Genomic DNA, 20264 nt, shown 5'->3' on the forward strand with positions numbered 1-20264 from the left:
CCTAGAAATGAATGTTATTGTTGTTAACTATTATGTATAGTGTCATTAAATGCACAAATAAGTTAGTGAGGCACGTAACTGCCTGCTTACAGTGATCATAAATTTTGCCAATGGTTGTTTGAACTCACTAAATGGGCTTAAAGAGTTGGTGGTGGTTGTTCCCCCCCCCCCCCCAAAAAAAAATCCATGCTCAACAGCATGGCCACAAAATCAGAAACAGATTAGAGGTGCTTAAAAAAAAATATCGGGGCCTTTATCAGACATGACACATCTGCAAAATTTAAAAACATTTTAAAATATACATTTCAGGGTGAAAATAAATTGAATTATTTAATTCTACAAATCAGACATAACAGACTCAATGAGAAAGCAGGGAATTGTGTAACAGGAAGCGGGGAGGTGGTGTTGAGTGTAACACTCTGGCTTAGCCAATTGCATTTCAGTACAGTATAAAATAGCAAAAACATTTTGCATTAGGGCTCTTCCAGTGTTAGAAGTCATTTGTAAAGAAAGATATCTGATAACCTGATTTAAATCAATACTGATTGCTTAATGAATCTGATGCTTTTTGGTTTAGCCTGATAAAACTATCTGATGGGCATAAAAGTGATAATGAGTTACACTGAAATGTACTCCAGTTTAGGAGAAGGAAACATAAATAATAAGAAATAAAAAATTTAAAAATCGTGTGACACACTGCCAGTTGTTCTGTTTTCCTTAATTGTCATGTATCCTGCCATGTCCTTTATCTGCTTAGTGAATTTACAACTAACACAGCAGGTTGTGAATTTTTAATAGGCTCTCTTTAAGGAAAGAAAAGGTCAACATTAACATAAAATTCTTCTTTAAGATTTGTGGCACAAATGTTTCACAGCCGAGAACAGGTGTTGCTGGAAAACTAAAATCTGCCACAACAGTCAAGTGAAACGACTCTTTGTGTTAAGTGAGGGAGACGTGAATGCTTTAATACAGCACAATGACTGCAATGTGCCAAGTCAATGTAAATAGAAAATGAGTGTTTTTCCAGTCCTCATCTTGTTTTTTTTGCATGCAGAATGACTTCATGTCTTTAAAAAACTTTTTAAAGTAAAATATTTCTTTCTCTCTCTCTCTCCTTTAGCTTCACTCTGACCAGGACAAGGGTGATGGATCTCTCAAGTACATTTTATCAGGAGATGGGGCTGGTACTCTTTTCATTATTGATGAGAAAACAGGTGACATCCATGCCACTCGAAGAATTGATAGGGAAGAGAAAGCCTTTTACACCCTTCGTGCCCAGGCTATTAACAGAAGAACTCTGAGGCCAGTGGAGCCCGAGTCAGAGTTTGTCATAAAAATCCATGACATCAATGACAATGAACCAACGTTTCCAGAAGAAATTTATACTGCTAGTGTTCCTGAAATGTCAGTAGTCGGTAAGTAGTGATTTCTGGTGTAAGGACATACTTTTAACTATGATCTTTGACATAACCATTTCCCCAACCATTATAAAGTCAGTTAAGTCCTGATTTTCACTCAGAAGGTAAGTAATATTAGTACTTTTCTTGTTTAGAATTAGAAATAGGCCTGAGAGAAAACCCTACATCTGGTGCGGAGTTCAGGGTTCAGACTCTGCAGCCAGATCCAGATACAAATTTTATGGTTGGAGCTTTTGTCTATTTATAATCTTAAATACATTAATTCAAATGTTGTTGGAATTTGAATAAAAAGATGTGATACATAATTCATGGTTTGGTCTATGTGAATTGTATCCCTCCCTGAAATCTGCAGGAAAAAGGTGATTGGGGAAGCCTTTGATAAAAACTTCAGTGGAGTGTTTCCTTTCTATTTTTATAAACTGAAGCAACTCTAGTCTGCCTTCTCTCTCCTGGGTTCTGTGGCTGAGGAGCTATACTTCCTTGCTCCTGTCTCCTAATGCATTGACAGCAGACACAGTCCTGAAGAAGCTTCTGTTCATTCTGTGCCTTTGTTCACCTCTTTGCATTGTTTTTTTTTGTTGTTGTTTTTCTTTTGGGGGGGAGGGGTGGGGAGGGGTGGACTTTGTTGTTACCCTTCCAGTTCTCCCACAGCTTGCTTGTGGCTGGTGGTAGTCGGAATCCGAAGTGGCTTCGCTGTTCTCTTTATGCTTCATTTCACCCTCTATACTGGTTCTTAGATAAGAGCTTTGCCAGTTCCCATTCTCATTTTTACTTGTGGCTGGTACATGGGCAGGAGCTGAGCAGTTGTTAGGCAGAGTCCCATGGAAGGACATAAAAGTACCGTTACACATTGTGCTACATGCTGAGCATGACTGAGATAAATGTAAGCCAGTACAAATAACATTCAGAATCACAATTAGTTGACATGATGCTGAATTCAATTTGTCTTGGTGTATGAAGACTGCAGTGTTGTGGTCAGCATCATGTCAGCTAACCTGTTCAAACTATAGAACAGTCCTCCATATGATGATAACAATTTTACAGAAGAATCATGTAAGGTATGTTTTATGATAAAAAGTGGTCAATATTAAAAATTCACTATTTCCCAGATTAGTATACAATTGTATATGTGATACAAAGTTTCCTACTACATTTAGAATACAAAATAACTTGAGTGTGGAATCTGTTGGTAAATATTGACTTTATAGTAGCTACTAAAGTATGACTTACAAGTATATCATATAATTTTTGAGAGACCTCACTGACCCTGATTAGTATTTACAATCAACAGAAGAAGACATGGACACTAGAAGAGAAGAACCCCCAGAGAACTTTACAGAACTATGTGGGAGCATCATCCTGTTAACTGCATTGTTAACTATATGCATCTACCACATAGTCTAAACCTTCCATCATCTCAAAGTTTCAACATTAACCGAGCAAAGTTTATTTTAAAAAATGGTAATGCATTATCTGGGAAGGCACTGCACAGGGTTATATTTGGATTAGGGCTGTCAAGTGATTTAGAAAATTAATCATGATTAATCATGGAATTGATCACACTGTTAAACAATAATAAAATACCATTTATTTAAATATTTTGGATGTTTTCTACATTTTCAAATATATTGATTTCAATTACAACACAGAATACAAAGTGTACAAAGCTTACTTTATATTTATTTTTGATTACAAGTACTTGCACTGTAAATAAAAACAAAAGAAATAGTATTTTTCAATTCACCTAATACAAGTACTGTAGAGCAATCTCTTTATCATGAAAGTTGAACTTACAAATGTAGAATTATGTACAAAAAATAACTGCATTCAAAAATAAAACAATGTAAAGCTTTAGAGCCTACAAGTCCACTCAGTTCTTGTTCAGCCAATCACTCAGAAAAACAGGTTTGTTTATATTTGCAGAAGATAATGCTGCCCTCTTCTTGTTTATAATGTCACCTGAAAATGACAACAGGCATCGTCATGGCACTTTTGTAGCCGGCATCACAAGGTATTTACATGCCAGATACATTAAAGATTCATGTGTCCCTTCATGCTTGAATCACTATTCCAGGGGACATGCGTCCATGCTGATGATGGGTTCTGCTCAATAACAATCCAAAGCAGTGTGGACTGATGCATGTTCATTTTCATCATCTGAGTCAGATGCCACTAGCAGAAGGTTGATTTTCTTTTTTGGTGGTTCGGGTTCTATAATTTCCTCATTGGAAAGTTGCTCTTTTAAGACTTTTGAAAGCATGCTCCACACTTCATCCCACTCAGATTTTGGAAGATTCTTAAACCTTGGGTGGAGTTCTGTAGCTATCTTTCGAAATCTCACATTGGTACCTTCTTTGCATTTTGTCAAATCTGCAGTGAAAGTGTTCTTAAAATGAACATCATGTCCTGGGTCATCATCTGAGACTGCTATAACATGAAACATATGGGGAATGTGGCTAAACAGAGCAGGGGACATACAGTTCTCCCCCAAGAAGTTTAGTCACAAATGTAATTAACACTTTTTTTTTTAATGAGCATCATCAGCATGGAAGCATGTCCTCTGGAATGGTGGCCACAGCATGGAGGGGCATACAAATGTTTAGAATATCTGGCATATAAATACCTTGCAATGCTGTCTACAAAAGTGCCATACAACTAAATGCCTGTTCTCACTTTCTGGTGACATTGTACATAAGAAAATGGCAGCATTATCTCCTGTAAATGTAAACAAACTTGTTGGTCTTAGCAGTTGGCTGAACAAGAAGTAGGACTAAGTGCGCTTGTATGCACTGAAGTTTTACATTGTTCTGTTTTTGAGTGCGTTATGTAGCAAAAAAAATCTGCATTTGTAACTTGCACTTTCATGACCAAGATATTGCACTACAGTACTTGTATGAGGTGAATTGAAAAATACTATTTCTTTTTATTATTTTTACAGTGCAACTATTTGTAATCAAGAGTAATATACACTTTGATTTAAATTACAACAGGGAATACAATATTTATGAAAATGTAGAAAAACACTTACCATATTTAATAAATTTCAATTGGTATTCTACTGTTTAATAGTGCAATTAAAATTGTGATTAATCATGAATAATTTTTTTAATCACAATTAATTTTTTTTTAGTTAATCATGTGAGTTAACTGCAATTAATTGACAGCCCTAATTGGGACCCTACAAAACTAGTCTGAATAATGAAGGGATCACAACAAGGTTATCTAGCTTCAGTGTTTTTAAAATGGAACACAAAAATAACATTGACTATATATAAATTATAGCTTTTCTGGTACCGTAAGTCTCAGCAAATGTCATGCAGCTTCAATTAAGGAGATGATTTTGACAGAACAGTTCTGTATCATTTGGAAAGGGAGGCATATGGCAGGAGCTGGGATTGGAAAAGCCATCTCAGACCATCAGTCCCATCCTCAAAATCTTTCTCTAAAAGACATAGAATCATAGAATATTAGGGTTGGAAGGGACCCCAGAAGGTCATCTAGTCCAACCCCCTGCTCAAAGCAGGACCAATTCCCAGTTAAATCATCCCAGCCAGGGCTTTGTCAAGCCTGACCTTAAAAACCTCTAAGGAAGGAGATTCTACCACCTCCCTAGGTAACGCATTCCAGTGTTTCACCACCCTCTTAGTGAAAAAGTTTTTCCTAATATCCAATCTAAACCTCCCCCACTGCAACTTCAGACCATTACTCCTCGTTCTGTCATCTGCCTCTGAGAATGTCACTCTGCGGTATTATCTACTTTAGTCTCTTGTTACCTTGTTCATTTTTCCTCTGTGCAGGTCATGGGCAAAGATGAGGACCCTGCATTTAGGTCAGTAGCCCAGTAAGGCTGCCCGCTTTATGTAGATTACTGTACATATCCTCTTCCTTCATTCTTTTCCTCACTGAGTCCCAAAGGATTACCACTTATAACTTTATTCTTTGTTCTTTCCTGTCTTCTTGGTGTTCCTCATGTTTCACAAAGGGTTTCTTCTCATGGCTGCAGATAAATCAATTTTCTTCCCTGTACTTTTTCCTCTGGACTCTCTGCTAATATCCTTCAAACAAGAATAGATGTTTCTGACTTTAAACCTGTTATGATTCCTGTTATGATCTCATCCTTTCTTTCCTTTCAATTATGCTTCTCTATTCATCTCTTCCAGCCTAGGAATTCTGTTCTTTAATCACTCCCTCAGTGTTCTCACTTCATATCTTCAGGGTTTAGCAGCACAGCCTATGAATTCCCCAGGCTATGATTTTCTTCGCATCTTTGATGGCTATCATCCTTCCTAGTTGTTCTTCTAGCCCTCTAATCTATTCTGCCTTCCTGCATTATGGATATCAATGTGCACTTCATAAAGGTGTAACCTCCCTCTGGGTTTACATGTGGACTGCAACTTGGCCATCCCACAGTTAGCCTGTCATCTTTAGACATAGTTTTCCTTTTGTCTTTCTCTTCAGAAGAACAATCAGGACTATTTATAGCTGCCACTGCTCTACTTGCTCCCCAGGCATTTGTTCACTCTCTCATTAGTATGATATGTCCCCTTTTCCCACTGCTAAAATATCATAGCAATAATTGTTTTCTATAGCACTTCCTTCTTATTTCAGTCACTTACCATGCTACCACTTTGGATATTTTTATTTTTATTTTTTTCTGTACTTCTTCCTGCTAATTCTCCAGCAAAACCCTCCCACATCTGCTCAGCTAGAATCTCAGAATGACAGGTTTTAATGGCTCATACGATTACATTGCATCCTCGTATTTTGTACCAAACACTATGTCAATCCACTGCACACTAAAATAAAATAAAATCTACAGTCAGTAGCAGAAAAATCCAAGGAATAATGATTATTATGTTATTTTTTGGAAGGCCACCCAAAAATATTTACACAGTCTTGAGTGCTATGCTTGTCTCCAGCAGCTTTTTCCTCACTTACTGGAATGCCAGGTATCTAGACGCTCTTTCTGACATTACTTTCACTGAGTCTATCTCCTCTCCATTTAATTTGCTGCATGTAATATAGCATTCACATTTCAAAAATTAACAAACTGGAAAGTACATGCAATTATTTCCCCTCTTTTTCTCGGGAAACAGCAGATAGATTTCTGCTAGATTTCTTCAGCATGCTGTTTGTATAGATATGCCAGCAGAAGGGAGCTTAGTGTGTAGTTAATGCACAAAACTGGGAGGGAGACGGTCTGAGTTCTCATCCAAGCTCTGCCATGCATTTCTTATCCAACTTTCTTCTTGTTAATTATCCTGTCTGATCCTTACCTAATTTAAAGGTTAAATTCATGAATAGTTGTAAAGTGTTTTAAGATGCTTACATGGAAAGCAGCATAAATTGTGAAGTGTATTAATATTATTATACCCAGTTTAGGTCAGACTTTAGAGATGTTCAAAAGGTATCATTACAATTATTTTCAGACATGCCTTCTGAGAGCTACAATATTCTAGAAGCTGGCTGTTTAGTTATATTATGTAAACGCTATTGGCCTGATTCAGCAGTGCATTTCTCCACTGTATGGCATCAAATGTGTAGTTATCGCAGGGTAAAACTGGATTAATGCAATTGTTCTATAAATTATTTATAATGTACCAGATTCACCAGTACACTCCAGCTACTTTGGTCTATTTACAGAGTAGTTGGAGTGTGTTTGGTGAATTTTGGTCCTTTTATGTTCTACCATACAATGGTATTCTCAAGGGTCAAAGTTTGCTCTCAACATGTAGCTCTGCCTCCTACCAATTTCATCAGAAGTTGTGTATGTGCATCCAAGGGACAGAATTTAACTTGAGGGCTGCATAGAGCAGAGTATTTACAGTTCTTCTTTCAGCAGGAAGTATCTTTTAAGTGCACTGGACATGATTTTTCTCTGTCTCAAATTTTCCATTAATTTGATAGTTATTCCTGATTTATACCAGGTGTAAAGAGGAGGAGAAATAGATCTGCTATTTATTTCAGTAATGCCATGAGATACTTACCCATCTAAAATGGTGTAACATATCATGGAATATCAAAAATGCAACCCGTTTTCATAGGTTACCTAAGTTGACTTCATTTTAAAATGGAAACATTGATGAAAGACTGTGCAACACTAAGAGGTCTGACAAATTTGTTTCAGTATTTTTCAGTACATTACTGAATTGGCAAACAAAAGGGAAGCAAAGGATGTGCAATCGTTTTGCTTGCATTTCAGAAAAGCTTTTGATACTATTCCCACAAAAGACTGATCCACAAAGATTTGATGTATAAAGACTGGTACATGGGAGTGCTATTGAAATGGATTAAAAATTGGCTACCAGATGGGAAACAAATGGTTTCTTAAGAGGTAACTATAAATTGCCGACAGGTAATAGCAAGATAATGTTGGAAAGGGCAATCAAGGTCCACTTTTACATACCTTGAATGGCTTGAAAGAGGGTTTTGTTTCAAAAGTGGTTAAATGTGATGATGAAATGTAAAGGAAAGCAGCTAACACATTCAAATTGATCTGTACAAATTAATTTTGGGGGCTGATTAGACACATGCAATTCAGCATCGCAAAATAGAAGGCAATAAGGCTACAGGGTAGAACAAATCATAACTTGAGCTGGTAGAATTATTCATTGGGAGTATATTATGTAAATTTAGTCTTTTTTTCTGTTTGGTTAATCACAGGGTCCCTATTGTAGGTGAGATTATGTCAGATCCCTGTGTGGTGCATGGAGAGGGTGCAAGGAGCTTTCCTTTACTTTTATGGCCCCTGCCACCACCCCTGTGCAAGGGCCAGACCCCCAGCAGTATCTCCTACATCCAAAGGAGGCACAAGTCTAACAAGTTTAACAGGGTCCATGCTTTTCCCCCCAACCACCACATAGCAGCTAGCCGGGTGGACAAAGGGAAACAGGCTGCACCATCCAATAAGATGGTACAATCCCTCACCAAACCTGCCCTCCACCCCACCGCGGGTGATGTGGCTCCACATTGCCCTCAGCATGACACTATCTGGTAATGAGAGGCTTGATGCAGAGCTCAAGCCTGCTCCCATTGGTTTCAGTGGGAACAGGATCAAATCTGTAGCCTTCAGAAGGAGCGTGTGTGTGTGTGTGTGTGCGCGTGTCTACCTACACTGCAGCTGGGAATATGCTTTCCAGCCTGAGTAGACAGACTTGTGCTAGCTTGGTTCAAGCCAATGTGCTAAAAATAGCAATGTGGACATTACGGCTGGAGCGGCATCTCAACCTCTCAAGCCCGCCCAATTCTCAGCTGGTGCCATAACATCCACACTGCTGTTTTTACAGCACAAATCTGTCTACTTGGATCGGGACACTTGCTCAGAATAGCAGCATAGATTTACCTTGTGAAACTGCACAGGGGACACTTTGCAATGGTGGTCATTACAGGTATGGAGGTGACCGAGGTAGAGGGAACGTATCCAAAATAATTTATTCCATGCTTAGTGTGGTGTGGCTTCAAATGAAAAATGGAGTCATATGTTGTCTGTGCATCTTGTGAAACACAACTGGTGGAGCATAGCTCTCAGAAAGGCATGCTATAAGATCCAGAAGAAAAGAAATAAATGCATAGATTTAAAAACAAACAAACAAAAAAACAAGGGACCAATAGATTATCTAGTCCAGTGGTTCTCAAACTTTTTTTTTTTTTTTGCAGACCACTTGAAAATTGGTGAGGGTCTCAGCGGACCACTTAATGATCTTTCGAAATGGTGTTAATACCGTTAGCTAACTATTGTAAAGCACTTTGGATAAAAGCGCTATATAAAAAAAATCTTAATAATTAACATTTTTCTTCTACAAATAAAAGCACACAGCTCATATTTTAATATCAGTAGTCTTGACTTTCTAATGCAATGGATGTGCCGTCTCTCACCCACTGCAGCAGCTCCTGAGCTGGGGCTGGGAAAGAAGGCCATCTGTCTCCCCGGCAGCCGTAGCCCTGGAGCTGGGGAAAGTCACCTCAGCACATCCCACAGCTCTTCACATCCCAAATTCCCCCATCCCCTCTTCACCACCCCACTGCCCCCTCCCACCTAGCCTTTATTCCCCCCAAGGCCACCACCTCACCTTACATGTGCGTCTTCTCCAGGGTCCAGGCACCTGATTAATGGAGCCCCACCGGTGTGGCTCCACTACTTAGGTGGGTGGCCCTTCATTCTGTTGTGTGCAGCTGCCCAGGCATGCACCTTAGAGGGAACTATCCATGGAACACCTGAATGGAGCTCAGACCACAGTTTGAGAACTTCTGATCTAGTCTGACCTCCTGTATAATACAGGCCATAGCATTTCCCCATTTAGTCCTGTCCTGAGCCAAACAACTGATGTTTAACTAAAACTTGTCTTTCAAAAAGGCATGCATTCTTGACTTTTTAAACGTTTACAACAAGCTGTTCAGAGTTAACAAATCATCTAACAGCAAATAATCAAAAATGGAATTTAAAGCAATAAATGTCCTATTAATTAGAAAGCTCTATTTCTTTAGAAGCAAAAATGTAAAGCAAGCTGGCAATTTCAAATATCTGTACTTCTACATTTTTAAGGTTGCTCTGTAACTTTTTAAAATATTGATTATAAGGAAGGGCATAATTCTTCACATTGTTTCGCTAAATTGCTTTTATATGTAAGAGAACACTAAGCATCGACTTTCATTAAGGGTGCAAAACCATGAAGAGGTATGTAGAATATTCACATGCTATTGAAAAGAAAAATGGAGAAAGGGAAGCGGACAATTTTTTACTGTAACTTTCAATGTCCGTTAACTTAATCCTCTCATCAGCATTCATACCATAAAACAAAATAAAAATACATCCTCAGATAGGAGGAAGAAATATTATCCAATATCCAGAGTCTTATTACCCTTCAAAATTCAATCAAATAACACTCGAAGGTCCAGTTCTGCTAAGGATTCAGAAATTATAAGTATATTCTCCAATTTTTCCTCCAGAGAGAACTGATAGATATATTTAGTTTTGGTAGAAACAGAAAGACAATCCAATTGCAACACATTTGAATTCCTTTCAATAAATGCTGCTAATTGGTCTGTATAAAGCATATGCATATATAAGCCCCTCCAATTTCACTCAGCACTTAAAAGGAAAGAGAGATAATTCAGCTAGTAAGTCTATAAACTGATCTTGCAAGTTGTTCTGATGTGTATGGAGGAGTGCAAAGTTGTGCTCTCCCAGCTTCCATGCTTGGTGGTAATATATGTCAAGCCGCTTTGCGACCACTCCCTTCTTTGTGAATGAACAGGGTAAAAAAAGGGGACAGGGCCAGGGCAGAGAATGAGTATATCTCAGGAGACATGGTCTAAAGAGAAACCTTCATCATGCTAATCAGGAACTTAGCTATGCATTGCCTTTGCTGCTTGACTCCTTCTCCTCATTAATGTGTCACTTTCATTAATGCTATAGTGCTCATCATTGTTTAGCTTTGCCTTGGATGTGCAATACTCCACTCCTATGCTGTTTGGGATCAGGAAGGTAAACCCTGATCCTGCAATTTGTTGCATGCAGATTCAGAAGTCCATCCACGCACAATACATTGTAGGATCAGAGTCTCGAAACTTAATTTCAGACACCGTAGCAAAAATTATGAGCACTGTACCCCTCAGAATCTACTCTGTGCCAAAGTATGTAATCGTGTCACACACAGCTGAGTCAGTCTCTGGTTTGATGCCTTCCGTCATCGAGATGCACATGTGACTCCCTTCTTAATTTACAGAGTTAAAAATGTACCTTCCCTAAAAGAACAGCATAACCTGTTATCAGTTCCCAAGAGGGTTTTTCAGTGTCACTAAGGAAATCTGTAGATTAGAAAATGCTTTGGCATATAATAGATTTTAAGTTTTCTGCCTCATGTGGACATGGCCTTTAGCAATTATTAGTATAACAGAAGGTATTCCAGATGTTTGTCTTGTGTTTGTGCAGTCTCCATGTGCAGCCATTTTTTCTATGATTTCTATTCCCAATACCATTTTCTTCAATGAATTCTGCATTCTGTTTTAAGTGTTCATATGAACATCAACATAAAAAAGCAGGAACCACCCTCCTGTCCTCCTGACATGCTCTTGCCTTAATTTAGAGGCACCCCTTACTTAGTCATTTCTTGTTTGCTCTGTAGGGACTGAATTCTGCAAGATGCTGAGCTTTCTAGCTCTGGTCCAATAAAGCACTTATGGATGTGCTTAAAATTCAGCATATATATAGTTCCATAAGCAGGACTACTCACATGCTTAAAGTTAATCATGTGCTGAAGTAATTTGCTAGGTCAGGACCAGAGTGCTTAGCACCTTTAGAGAATCCTGCTCCAAGCAAAGTAACAATGTAGACTTTATCCCATACATCCTGCCATGACAATTGCTTTTAGGGTCAGTGGTTAATGTAGATCAGATTAAAAGTACAGAAAACTGATTCTGGTTGCTGTTGTCACAGGTGTCAATATTATGCAGTGATGTGGTGAAGGTATGCAGGAGAGGGAAGATAACTGGAACAAGAGAAGAAATGTACCTGAAGGACTTCCTGTCCCCAAGAAGTCCAATGGCTAGCCAAATGGGCAGATCCCATGGTGATAGATGACTTTTTAAATACACAATAAGAGAAGCAAACGTATATATGTGTGTGCAGTATATGGAGCTGCAATACATAGGAAACAATCATGATACTCCCCATCACTGTAAGTGCTATAATTTGGACTTCATCGGGATGGAGACTCTGCAGTGCTACAAACAGAAATAATAGTGAGGATGCTTGAAGGGTTTGGGGAGGGATTATTTCACAGAAAAGTTTGAAGTAGCCATGCTATTCCATGAAGGGTAGAAGATTAAGACATTTCAAAATATATCTTTTAGGTAAATATGCATGTTTTATGTAATATATATTTGTTTTTCCCTTTAGAGTGGAGAGGCAATGGTGCTTATATCTCCTTTTTCCCACCAGGGCGAGATGTGCAGATCTAGGTGAACTATTCAATCTGCTGTCCTTTTAACATTCCTGGATCTTTGTATATTGCATTGCCATTAGTGCACAGAAAGATTTATGAGACAATCTGGTGTCATTGAAACACACGCTTGTTTATGTTCAAAAACCTAAAAGAAAACAATGGTTATTAGCCAATAATAATCATGTAAGGATATGCATTAAACTCTGCTGCTCTTCTGGTTTGACTTTACTAACTTGGTTCTGATCTTCTATTCAGATTTAAGGAAACAGCTTCCAAACTGCTTAGTACTAGATCCTATAACTTGAATAAGTAAATATATTTTTTTTAATTGACCACAAGTTTATATGTAGATAAACAAACAGGTCCCTGTGATGCAGGAGTCAATGAAGATTTCAATGGGGTTACTTGAATGAAAACTAGTGCTTTTGCTCCTCCTCCTGGTGCCATGCAGAACTAAGCTGAATTTGGATACTTCAGGTACTTCTGTGGTGCAAGTCACAGCTACTGATGCGGATGACCCTTCATATGGAAACAGTGCCCGTGTCATCTACAGCATACTTCAGGGACAGCCATATTTCTCTGTGGAGCCAGAAACAGGTCAGGAAACTGATATTGTTTTCGTCTACCACAAGCGTAGTAGTTTTCTTTCTTCTAGAAAACGCACCAAAAATAGGGCAGATTTGTACAAAGCCAAGCAGTGAAGGGCTACAACGTTTCTTACTTGCTGTGTTTCAGTAACTTACAATCCTTGTAATAAAGGTGAAAGCCCTCTCTATTACAGCTATCTAAATAAAGCATAAGTTACTTGTCTTGTTTTGGGTAGGAATGAGAAAGTTGTAATATAGGACTAATGTTTTTGTTTCTATCGTACATAGAAAGAGAGAAGCTGTAATGAAAACTCTTCACAGAGATACACAGATAATTGGATTGCGCTGATAGTGGATGCACGCTTGAAAAATATGTTTTAAAGACACATTGAAAAAAAACTCAGTATCGTGATACGGTGCATGTCAGAAATGCAGGGATGGATAACGGTTGCTTACATGTTTTCCTAAAGGCATCATCAGGACTGCTTTGCCAAACATGAACAGAGAAAACAGGGAGCAGTACCAAGTAGTTATCCAGGCAAAAGACATGGGAGGCCAGATGGGTGGATTATCAGGGACCACTACGGTGAACATCACACTGACTGATGTCAACGACAATCCACCGCGATTCCCCCAGAGTAAGCTACATTTAATAGTCCTCCTGCACTACAAAAGCTTCAGAATTAAAGAGTTAAGCAATCGCCATCTGGTTTAATTTAAAGTAAATCTAGATTATGGAGCACACATGAACAAAAGGCTTATGTACAGATTTATTCACTGTTATTAAAGTAGAAAATTAAATGTTACAGTAGTCCTTTGTTCAGGGAAATGGTTACATGATCATATAGAACAAAAGGAAACCTGGGATACCTTTCAGGATTATTTGTGGGAGTGGGGCAGCATCATAAGAGCATTAGAGCAATTCTTTCTTTCTGGTTACCTATAGATTAACAATTTTTAATTCTTACTGGAAAACAAAACATGTATTAATTTTAGCAAGGAGGAAATAGGTGCACTGTAGTCCCTGCTTAAACATTTAATCATGAAGACCCCAACTCTGGGGAGGAATTACCTGAGGAAATCCAAACAGATCTGTATTTGTATAGACACAGTGCTCTAAAAAGCTGATATGCAGAGAACCTCCCAAAGTGAATGTGAATGGCATTTAACATCACTGTTTTTGACAGCTTAAACTTATCAAAGCACTTTATATTGCTTTTTAACCTTTTTTGTGATATTACAGCTTTCAAGCCTTCATAGTCTCAAACTAGAATAGGAAACCATTATTAGCCTCTATTTATGTAACCTGGAATTGTTAGACTCTTTCATATTGCAAACTTGTTAGAATATTAATTGAAAATTCCAATTGGTAGGATGGTTTATGTAGGTGAACATTTTATTACCTATTTAAAACATTTTGCATATATTGCAGCCAGAACATTTATGGAGTGCCCAAGATTCTATAACAGCAAATAGTTCCCATCCTTCTTCTCTCCCACTACTTTTATCCTGATGCAACTCCATTGACTTCAATTATGTTATTCCTGACTTGCACTGGTGTACAACAGAGGAGAGTCAGGCCCGATATCTCTGACTTCAACAAGTTCAAATAACAGGCAGTGCGTAATTGTCTTGGACACACAGGAAGAAAGACGAGATGCAAGTGATGTGGTTTAATTAGGCCACAACTTTATTAGCTTCACTCTTCTGGGAACTGTCCAGCAATAACTTGTACAGTGCAGGTCATGATTCCTGCCTTAATCATTTGCACCTCATGCAGGACTGTCATTTGTCCCCCCTCCTTCCACAGCTTGTTCCCAGCCTGTGGTTTATGGAACGGCTATAACTGAATTCTTCATTGAATACCTACGACTTTTTAGCTTTTATATTCATTGTATTCACTTGTGGCCTGATCCAACTCCCAAAGAAGTCAGTGGGTATCTTTCCATTGACTTCAAAAGGAAGTAATTATAAGGCCCTTCATCTATAGCAATTAATTTGTTGCCGAATTACTTTGCAGTTGGGGATATTTTTATGGCTATCCCTCTCTTTCTGCTGATACCCGCCACTGCTATGTTAGACATGGAGTAAATTACAACAGACACACAAATCTTAAAGTGTTCATGAAACTGACTGAAAACTTGCCAGATTCATGACACTGCTAAAGTAGTATTGATTTAAAAAAAAAAACGTTTAAATTGCATCTAAAACTTGTTAATAAACATTAAAATGATTCTTGACTTCATCATGTGTATATGAGCTTAAAGAAAGTGACAGTCTCTTACTATGTTAATGACATTAAAATCATAAATCTGTCATATTAATCAGACATTTTCAGATTCATGATTTGGACAGTCTCACTAGATTCATAAATTTATTAGATAAACATCTGTTTTCTTAAACCAGTGAAGACAACACAGATATCAGTTATGGAGTGTTTACTATGGATACTTCAGGGTACTGATCACTGTTAATACCCAGTGAGCTCAACCATCAGCTGCAGGCATAGGGCATTTGGTGTAGCTCAGTTGGGAGCACAAAGGGTACCCAGTCCTAGACCAAAAAGGTGCTGGTCCCAGGGTATAAATTAGAGTAACCTGATAACAGCTGCAAGAAACTCTTCTGGAAGATGGGGAACACCAATGTGCTGGAATTCCCTGGCCAAACCCCTTTTCCTGTCTGGAAGGAAGGAAGGTTGAGTAGAAACATGAGGATCACCAGATGCTGGAGGAATGGCCAGTTAAGGTGGCTTTGGGGTCACTTTGTGGGAGCAAAGTGGCATAAGTAACTTAAGTGCAACCAAGGATTGGAGTCAGCATATACCACTTCAGCATATCAATCCACTTGTGATTTTTGACATGGAAAAATTGTATTTTGTGATGGGGAAAAAAGATGTCTTATCCTAGAACAGCTACAAGTAGAGAATATAAAGAACTAGTTAGAGAACTGTGAAAAAGGAAATGCATAACTTCAGTTTTTTTGCTGTGTTTTGATTGTTATATGACTAACCAGTATTTGATGACGGTATATTGTCATGACATATCCCAGCAAATTATGTAGGTTTTATTTTGGTATTAAATAGTTTCACTGATAAACTGCTCAATTAAGCTTTTAGTAAATGTGTCCCTTAGGGAACTGATTTCAGAGCTGTGAACAAATCCACCATGTTGGTTTGGTTGTGATTTTGACACGACTAACCATGATGCCATGAACAGCTGCATTTCAGATAACTCATTATGCAAGAGCATCTTTTTGTGGACCATTTAGAGAAACATGAACATCTTTCAAATCCCAGGCTATTTCTCAGAGAGCTCATGCACAATTTCTCAAATGCTCATCTCATGGTTGGAAACATCAGTTTCTACTAAGACTTTAGCTAAAGCTCATTCTGTTTGGTTACAAGATGATGCAAGTGTAATTAGGCAATTCTACCTCTGGTCCCACTGTGATATTTACCAGGAAGAATATCCAATACAAATTCAGTTACATTAGCCAGGTCCTATGTCCATAATTGAATTTAGAAATTGATGGGATTTGTGACCTTCAGTGGGTCTTTTGCTCCTAAATCCCTTAAGCACATATGTAAATATCTCCCTTATGCTACAAAAATTTGCCTGGTTTTCCTCATGGAGCATCCACAAGCAGATAACTGTCTCTGTGGGAGCAAGATACTCACTGTTGGACAGACATGTAACACTAGGTTTTGAGCTGCTGCTGTTGTTTTTCAGGAAATGGGCTTAAGTTACAAGCATAGAATCATAAGGTTAGAAGGGACCACAAGGGTCATGTTTGGATTGATACACACAGTTTCCCTAACTTCAGTTATATTCAGAAATGGAGTTTTGTTTTGGGATCATCCTAGCTGAAAAAAACAACAAAGTTAATTTGGTTGAGTTCTCTGGACTCACAAAAGCTAGTGCAGTTCACAGATCTTTCCCCCCTGTAATTTAAATCCAAGTTGTTCTGGTTGAGCACAGTGTAGCAAGTAATAGAACTTTAGAATGGTTAATAGACTATAAGACAAAACCAACAAAAAGACAGACTGTGGGAAGTGGTCTGATACTATGGTGATGAGCGTTATATAAGTACTATAGACCAGGTCAGGATGATGATACACAAATAGCTTGTTAATCTCCCTCACCCCAGCCACCATTCCAAATAGCCCTTCAAGTGATCCATTAGCTGTTGGCCAATGTATTATAAACATTAAGAAGTGGACTTGCAAAGGGATTCAAAGGAGTTGCCTTACAGTCTGGCTTTGGGAATGGTGTTCTATGTATTAAAGGCAGTGCAGAACAAAGTTCAAGGAGTGTTTCTCATGCACCATAAAGCATTTTAAAATTTTAAAATGAAAAACAATTACAACATATCTATATTCATTGAAAAAAAATAAAATTAAAAATTGAAGTAAGTTCTATAGTCTGTTTTAAACACTTAAGAATATGGAAAATGAGACTAAATGTTGCTATGGCACCCTTAAATCTTCTCCTTCATGTGTTCTGTCTCGTGAAATGTTAGGAGACATATGGTCTTTCCTCATGGTCTCTCACAGCACTGAATAAATATTTATTTTATAAATATGAGCAGTGGGATTTCGTTGTCATTTTTGAACCATTAACAGATTATAGAGAGATTATGTACTAATGTATCAAAGTACACAGATTTAAATATTACAGAAGGGTAATGAAAATGACAACATAAATATGAGCTAAATCATGGAGCTGAAAACACTGAGGTGCAAGAATGTCAAGAAACATATTAATAAACAGAACTAAGTGCACTTTGGCGATACAATACTCTGTCACCACTGTGCATCCTGTAACAGGGTATACCCCAAACCCCATGAAGCTATGAGAAATGTAATTTGACTTAGTGTTCTGTCTTCTCTGGTTTGGTAGTTGATGGTTTTTCACTAAGTGGGTACAGTCTAAAGCCAATATGTCAAAGTTTAAATTACATTGGGCAAACATTATATAATAACTGGGAGAGATAAACTAATTCCTACAAATAAGAATAAGCCTGAACCTCAGTCCTATCCCCACAATGAACCAGACACTTTCCTTGATATGGATCTCCTCAAAAGGAGTCCACCTCTTCCCTTGCAACCCCTATTTTAATCTTTCTACCATTCTGTTAAGTATCAGGAACAACCACCAAGTGACTTGCCTAGGTCTTCCCACAGCTTTATTGACAAAAGAAGGTTGCCAGTGACCTTCCCAATTCTTCTTATGCCTTTCTTTGGGAGAACATGTCCACCACTGGCCTCCCTTAACGATCCTGCTTGCTTGGGGGCTCATCGCCATCCCACAGTCACTCAGAACCTAGATTTCTAGTCTGCTGGGCCTAAGTCAGTTTTTTCCAATTTCAGAATTCTGATATATTCTGCAACAGTATGAGCAAAAGGAGAGTGGATCTAAATGGGAGAAGGTTAAGGGATAGGAGAGAGCCAGGGACTTGTTTTTAGTGAGGGGTGGAATGAGATTTGAACAGGTTTGGATAAGCATCTGAACTTTTGGATACTTTCCTCAACTGAAGCTCCAAACCTTGGAGATTCCCCCATTACTAATTAATATAAGCTACAAACAGACAAAACAAACAGTGCTAAAGTACTTGCTAATGTGATCCTGTCAGATCTCTCAAGAAATGTTTGTATTTGCATGAGAGACCCATATGGAAAAGCCAAAGGTTTTCAGGAAGTGGGGCTGCTAATTTGTTAGGGTACATCTCATCAACAAGCTCCTCTGCATCAATACTGAATCCATGCCCCACTATGATGTAAAGCATCACTGTGTTACTGGATGCGCCATCTTGTGGGCGTCATGTTCATCTCCTTTCTTTGTACAGCAGTTTTGCCTTAGATAATGTAACCTTAATATTCCCTCTAGTTCACCATGCTTAGCATACAGAGTGCCTAGGAAATATTGAGGTAACATTACTTAGTTAACTAAAGCCACTGGAAAACAAGGTTTTTATGGGTAGCCAGTACACAGTGTAACTATCTTAGATTTCCTCTTTGAAGCAGGGTAGTGTCATAGCAGCATCTGTATCAATTTTAAAATTTTCCTTTATAAAAAAAAATGCTGCTAAACACACAATGTGGCTAAAGGTTTTTCCTCCTCATGGTCCTGGCAGATGAGGATAATGTACACTTATACATTAATGGCATGGATAGGGCCCAGAATGCTAGTCTGTATAGTAAAACTCTGTTTTATTTCATTGTTGTTATTTATTGCTTTACCTTCATGTTTGTTGGTCAGTGCTTTGCTAAAGCTCTAGGAATGCTGATGAGACAGTTTAGGTAGTACAAAACCAATAAGAAAACTTTTTTTGGGGGGGTGCATCCAATTTTAACAGTAGTGCTGAATGTATAATTTGCAATAAAAATTGGTTTAACAAAACTAGCTACCCTTTTTTTCTCATGGGAGGTTCATGAGCAGTTTCCTAGAACTTGTTTGCTATTCAGATTAATTTGGCATATCTTTTTTGAATTTTTTACCATATGGACTGATGGTAAATACTTGAATTTCAAACAATCACTTATATGTGATTGGTCAGAGAAGTCAATTGATTCTTTTTGTTCCTTGACAGAATGAAAGTGAATGCACTTCTCATGCAAATATATGCATGTGAGAATTTAAAAACTGGTTTCGGTGAATAGTTATGCAGTTGGCTTTAAAATATGCTTTTTGCAAATATTTATGCCAGTGAAATTTTATAACTAGAATATGAAAATGAAAGCACCAAGCATATTTCCTGCTTTGAGCAGGGGGTTGGACTAGATGACCTTCTGGGGTCCCTTCCAACCCTGATATTCTATTGCCAATTTGATTCACTTTAAAAGTATAAATCAATATTTTTACATTATTCACCAAATAAATTGTAATAACTCTATTTTAATTTTTCTGTGATGTCAAAGTAGATTTAAAAATTAACTAAATATGGTTCTTTCTTCAAGGATCTCAATCAGGATATGAGCCTTAGTATTTAGAATCTGAAAAGTGTTTGCCACTCAATTATAAGGATTTTAAAATAGGTCTACTTTGTGTCTTAGAATTAAATGGCATTTTAGAAATTGGGTATTTTATTATTACAGCCCTTTTAGTATTAGGCATAAAGTAAAGTGTAACAATGAAATTATACTATCATTTTTAATGTTTTAAAAATGAATAGAAATGTTTAGATAATGAGCAATAAATAGACGCTTTTAAGGGAAAAAGTCCTCTGATGAATCAAAGGAAAGAATTACATTTGTGAGTTTCCAAGTCTGTAGCTATGGTCACAGGAGTAAGTGAAATAAAATGAGTGTGGGACATGTG

The 20264-nt window shown here is 37.8% G+C and overlaps 1 protein-coding gene across 4 annotated transcripts in view; it reads left to right on the top strand.

The window, feature by feature from the left end:
* Window positions 1-20264, top strand: part of CDH10 (cadherin 10) — a 146343-nt gene that overhangs the window by 89753 nt on the left and 36326 nt on the right. For 3 of the 4 annotated variants that reach the window (XM_073332273.1, XM_073332274.1, XM_073332276.1), the window contains exons 3-5: window positions 1121-1415; window positions 12839-12958; window positions 13419-13586. In XM_073332273.1, the coding sequence (XP_073188374.1) occupies window positions 1121-1415; window positions 12839-12958; window positions 13419-13586 (583 nt within the window). The remainder of the gene's footprint in view (window positions 1-1120; window positions 1416-12838; window positions 12959-13418; window positions 13587-20264) is intronic. The other variant, XM_073332275.1, reaches the window with a different exon arrangement.

This window comes from Lepidochelys kempii, chromosome 2, assembly GCF_965140265.1.
Source record: "Lepidochelys kempii isolate rLepKem1 chromosome 2, rLepKem1.hap2, whole genome shotgun sequence".
NCBI classification, from domain to species: domain Eukaryota; kingdom Metazoa; phylum Chordata; order Testudines; family Cheloniidae; genus Lepidochelys; species Lepidochelys kempii.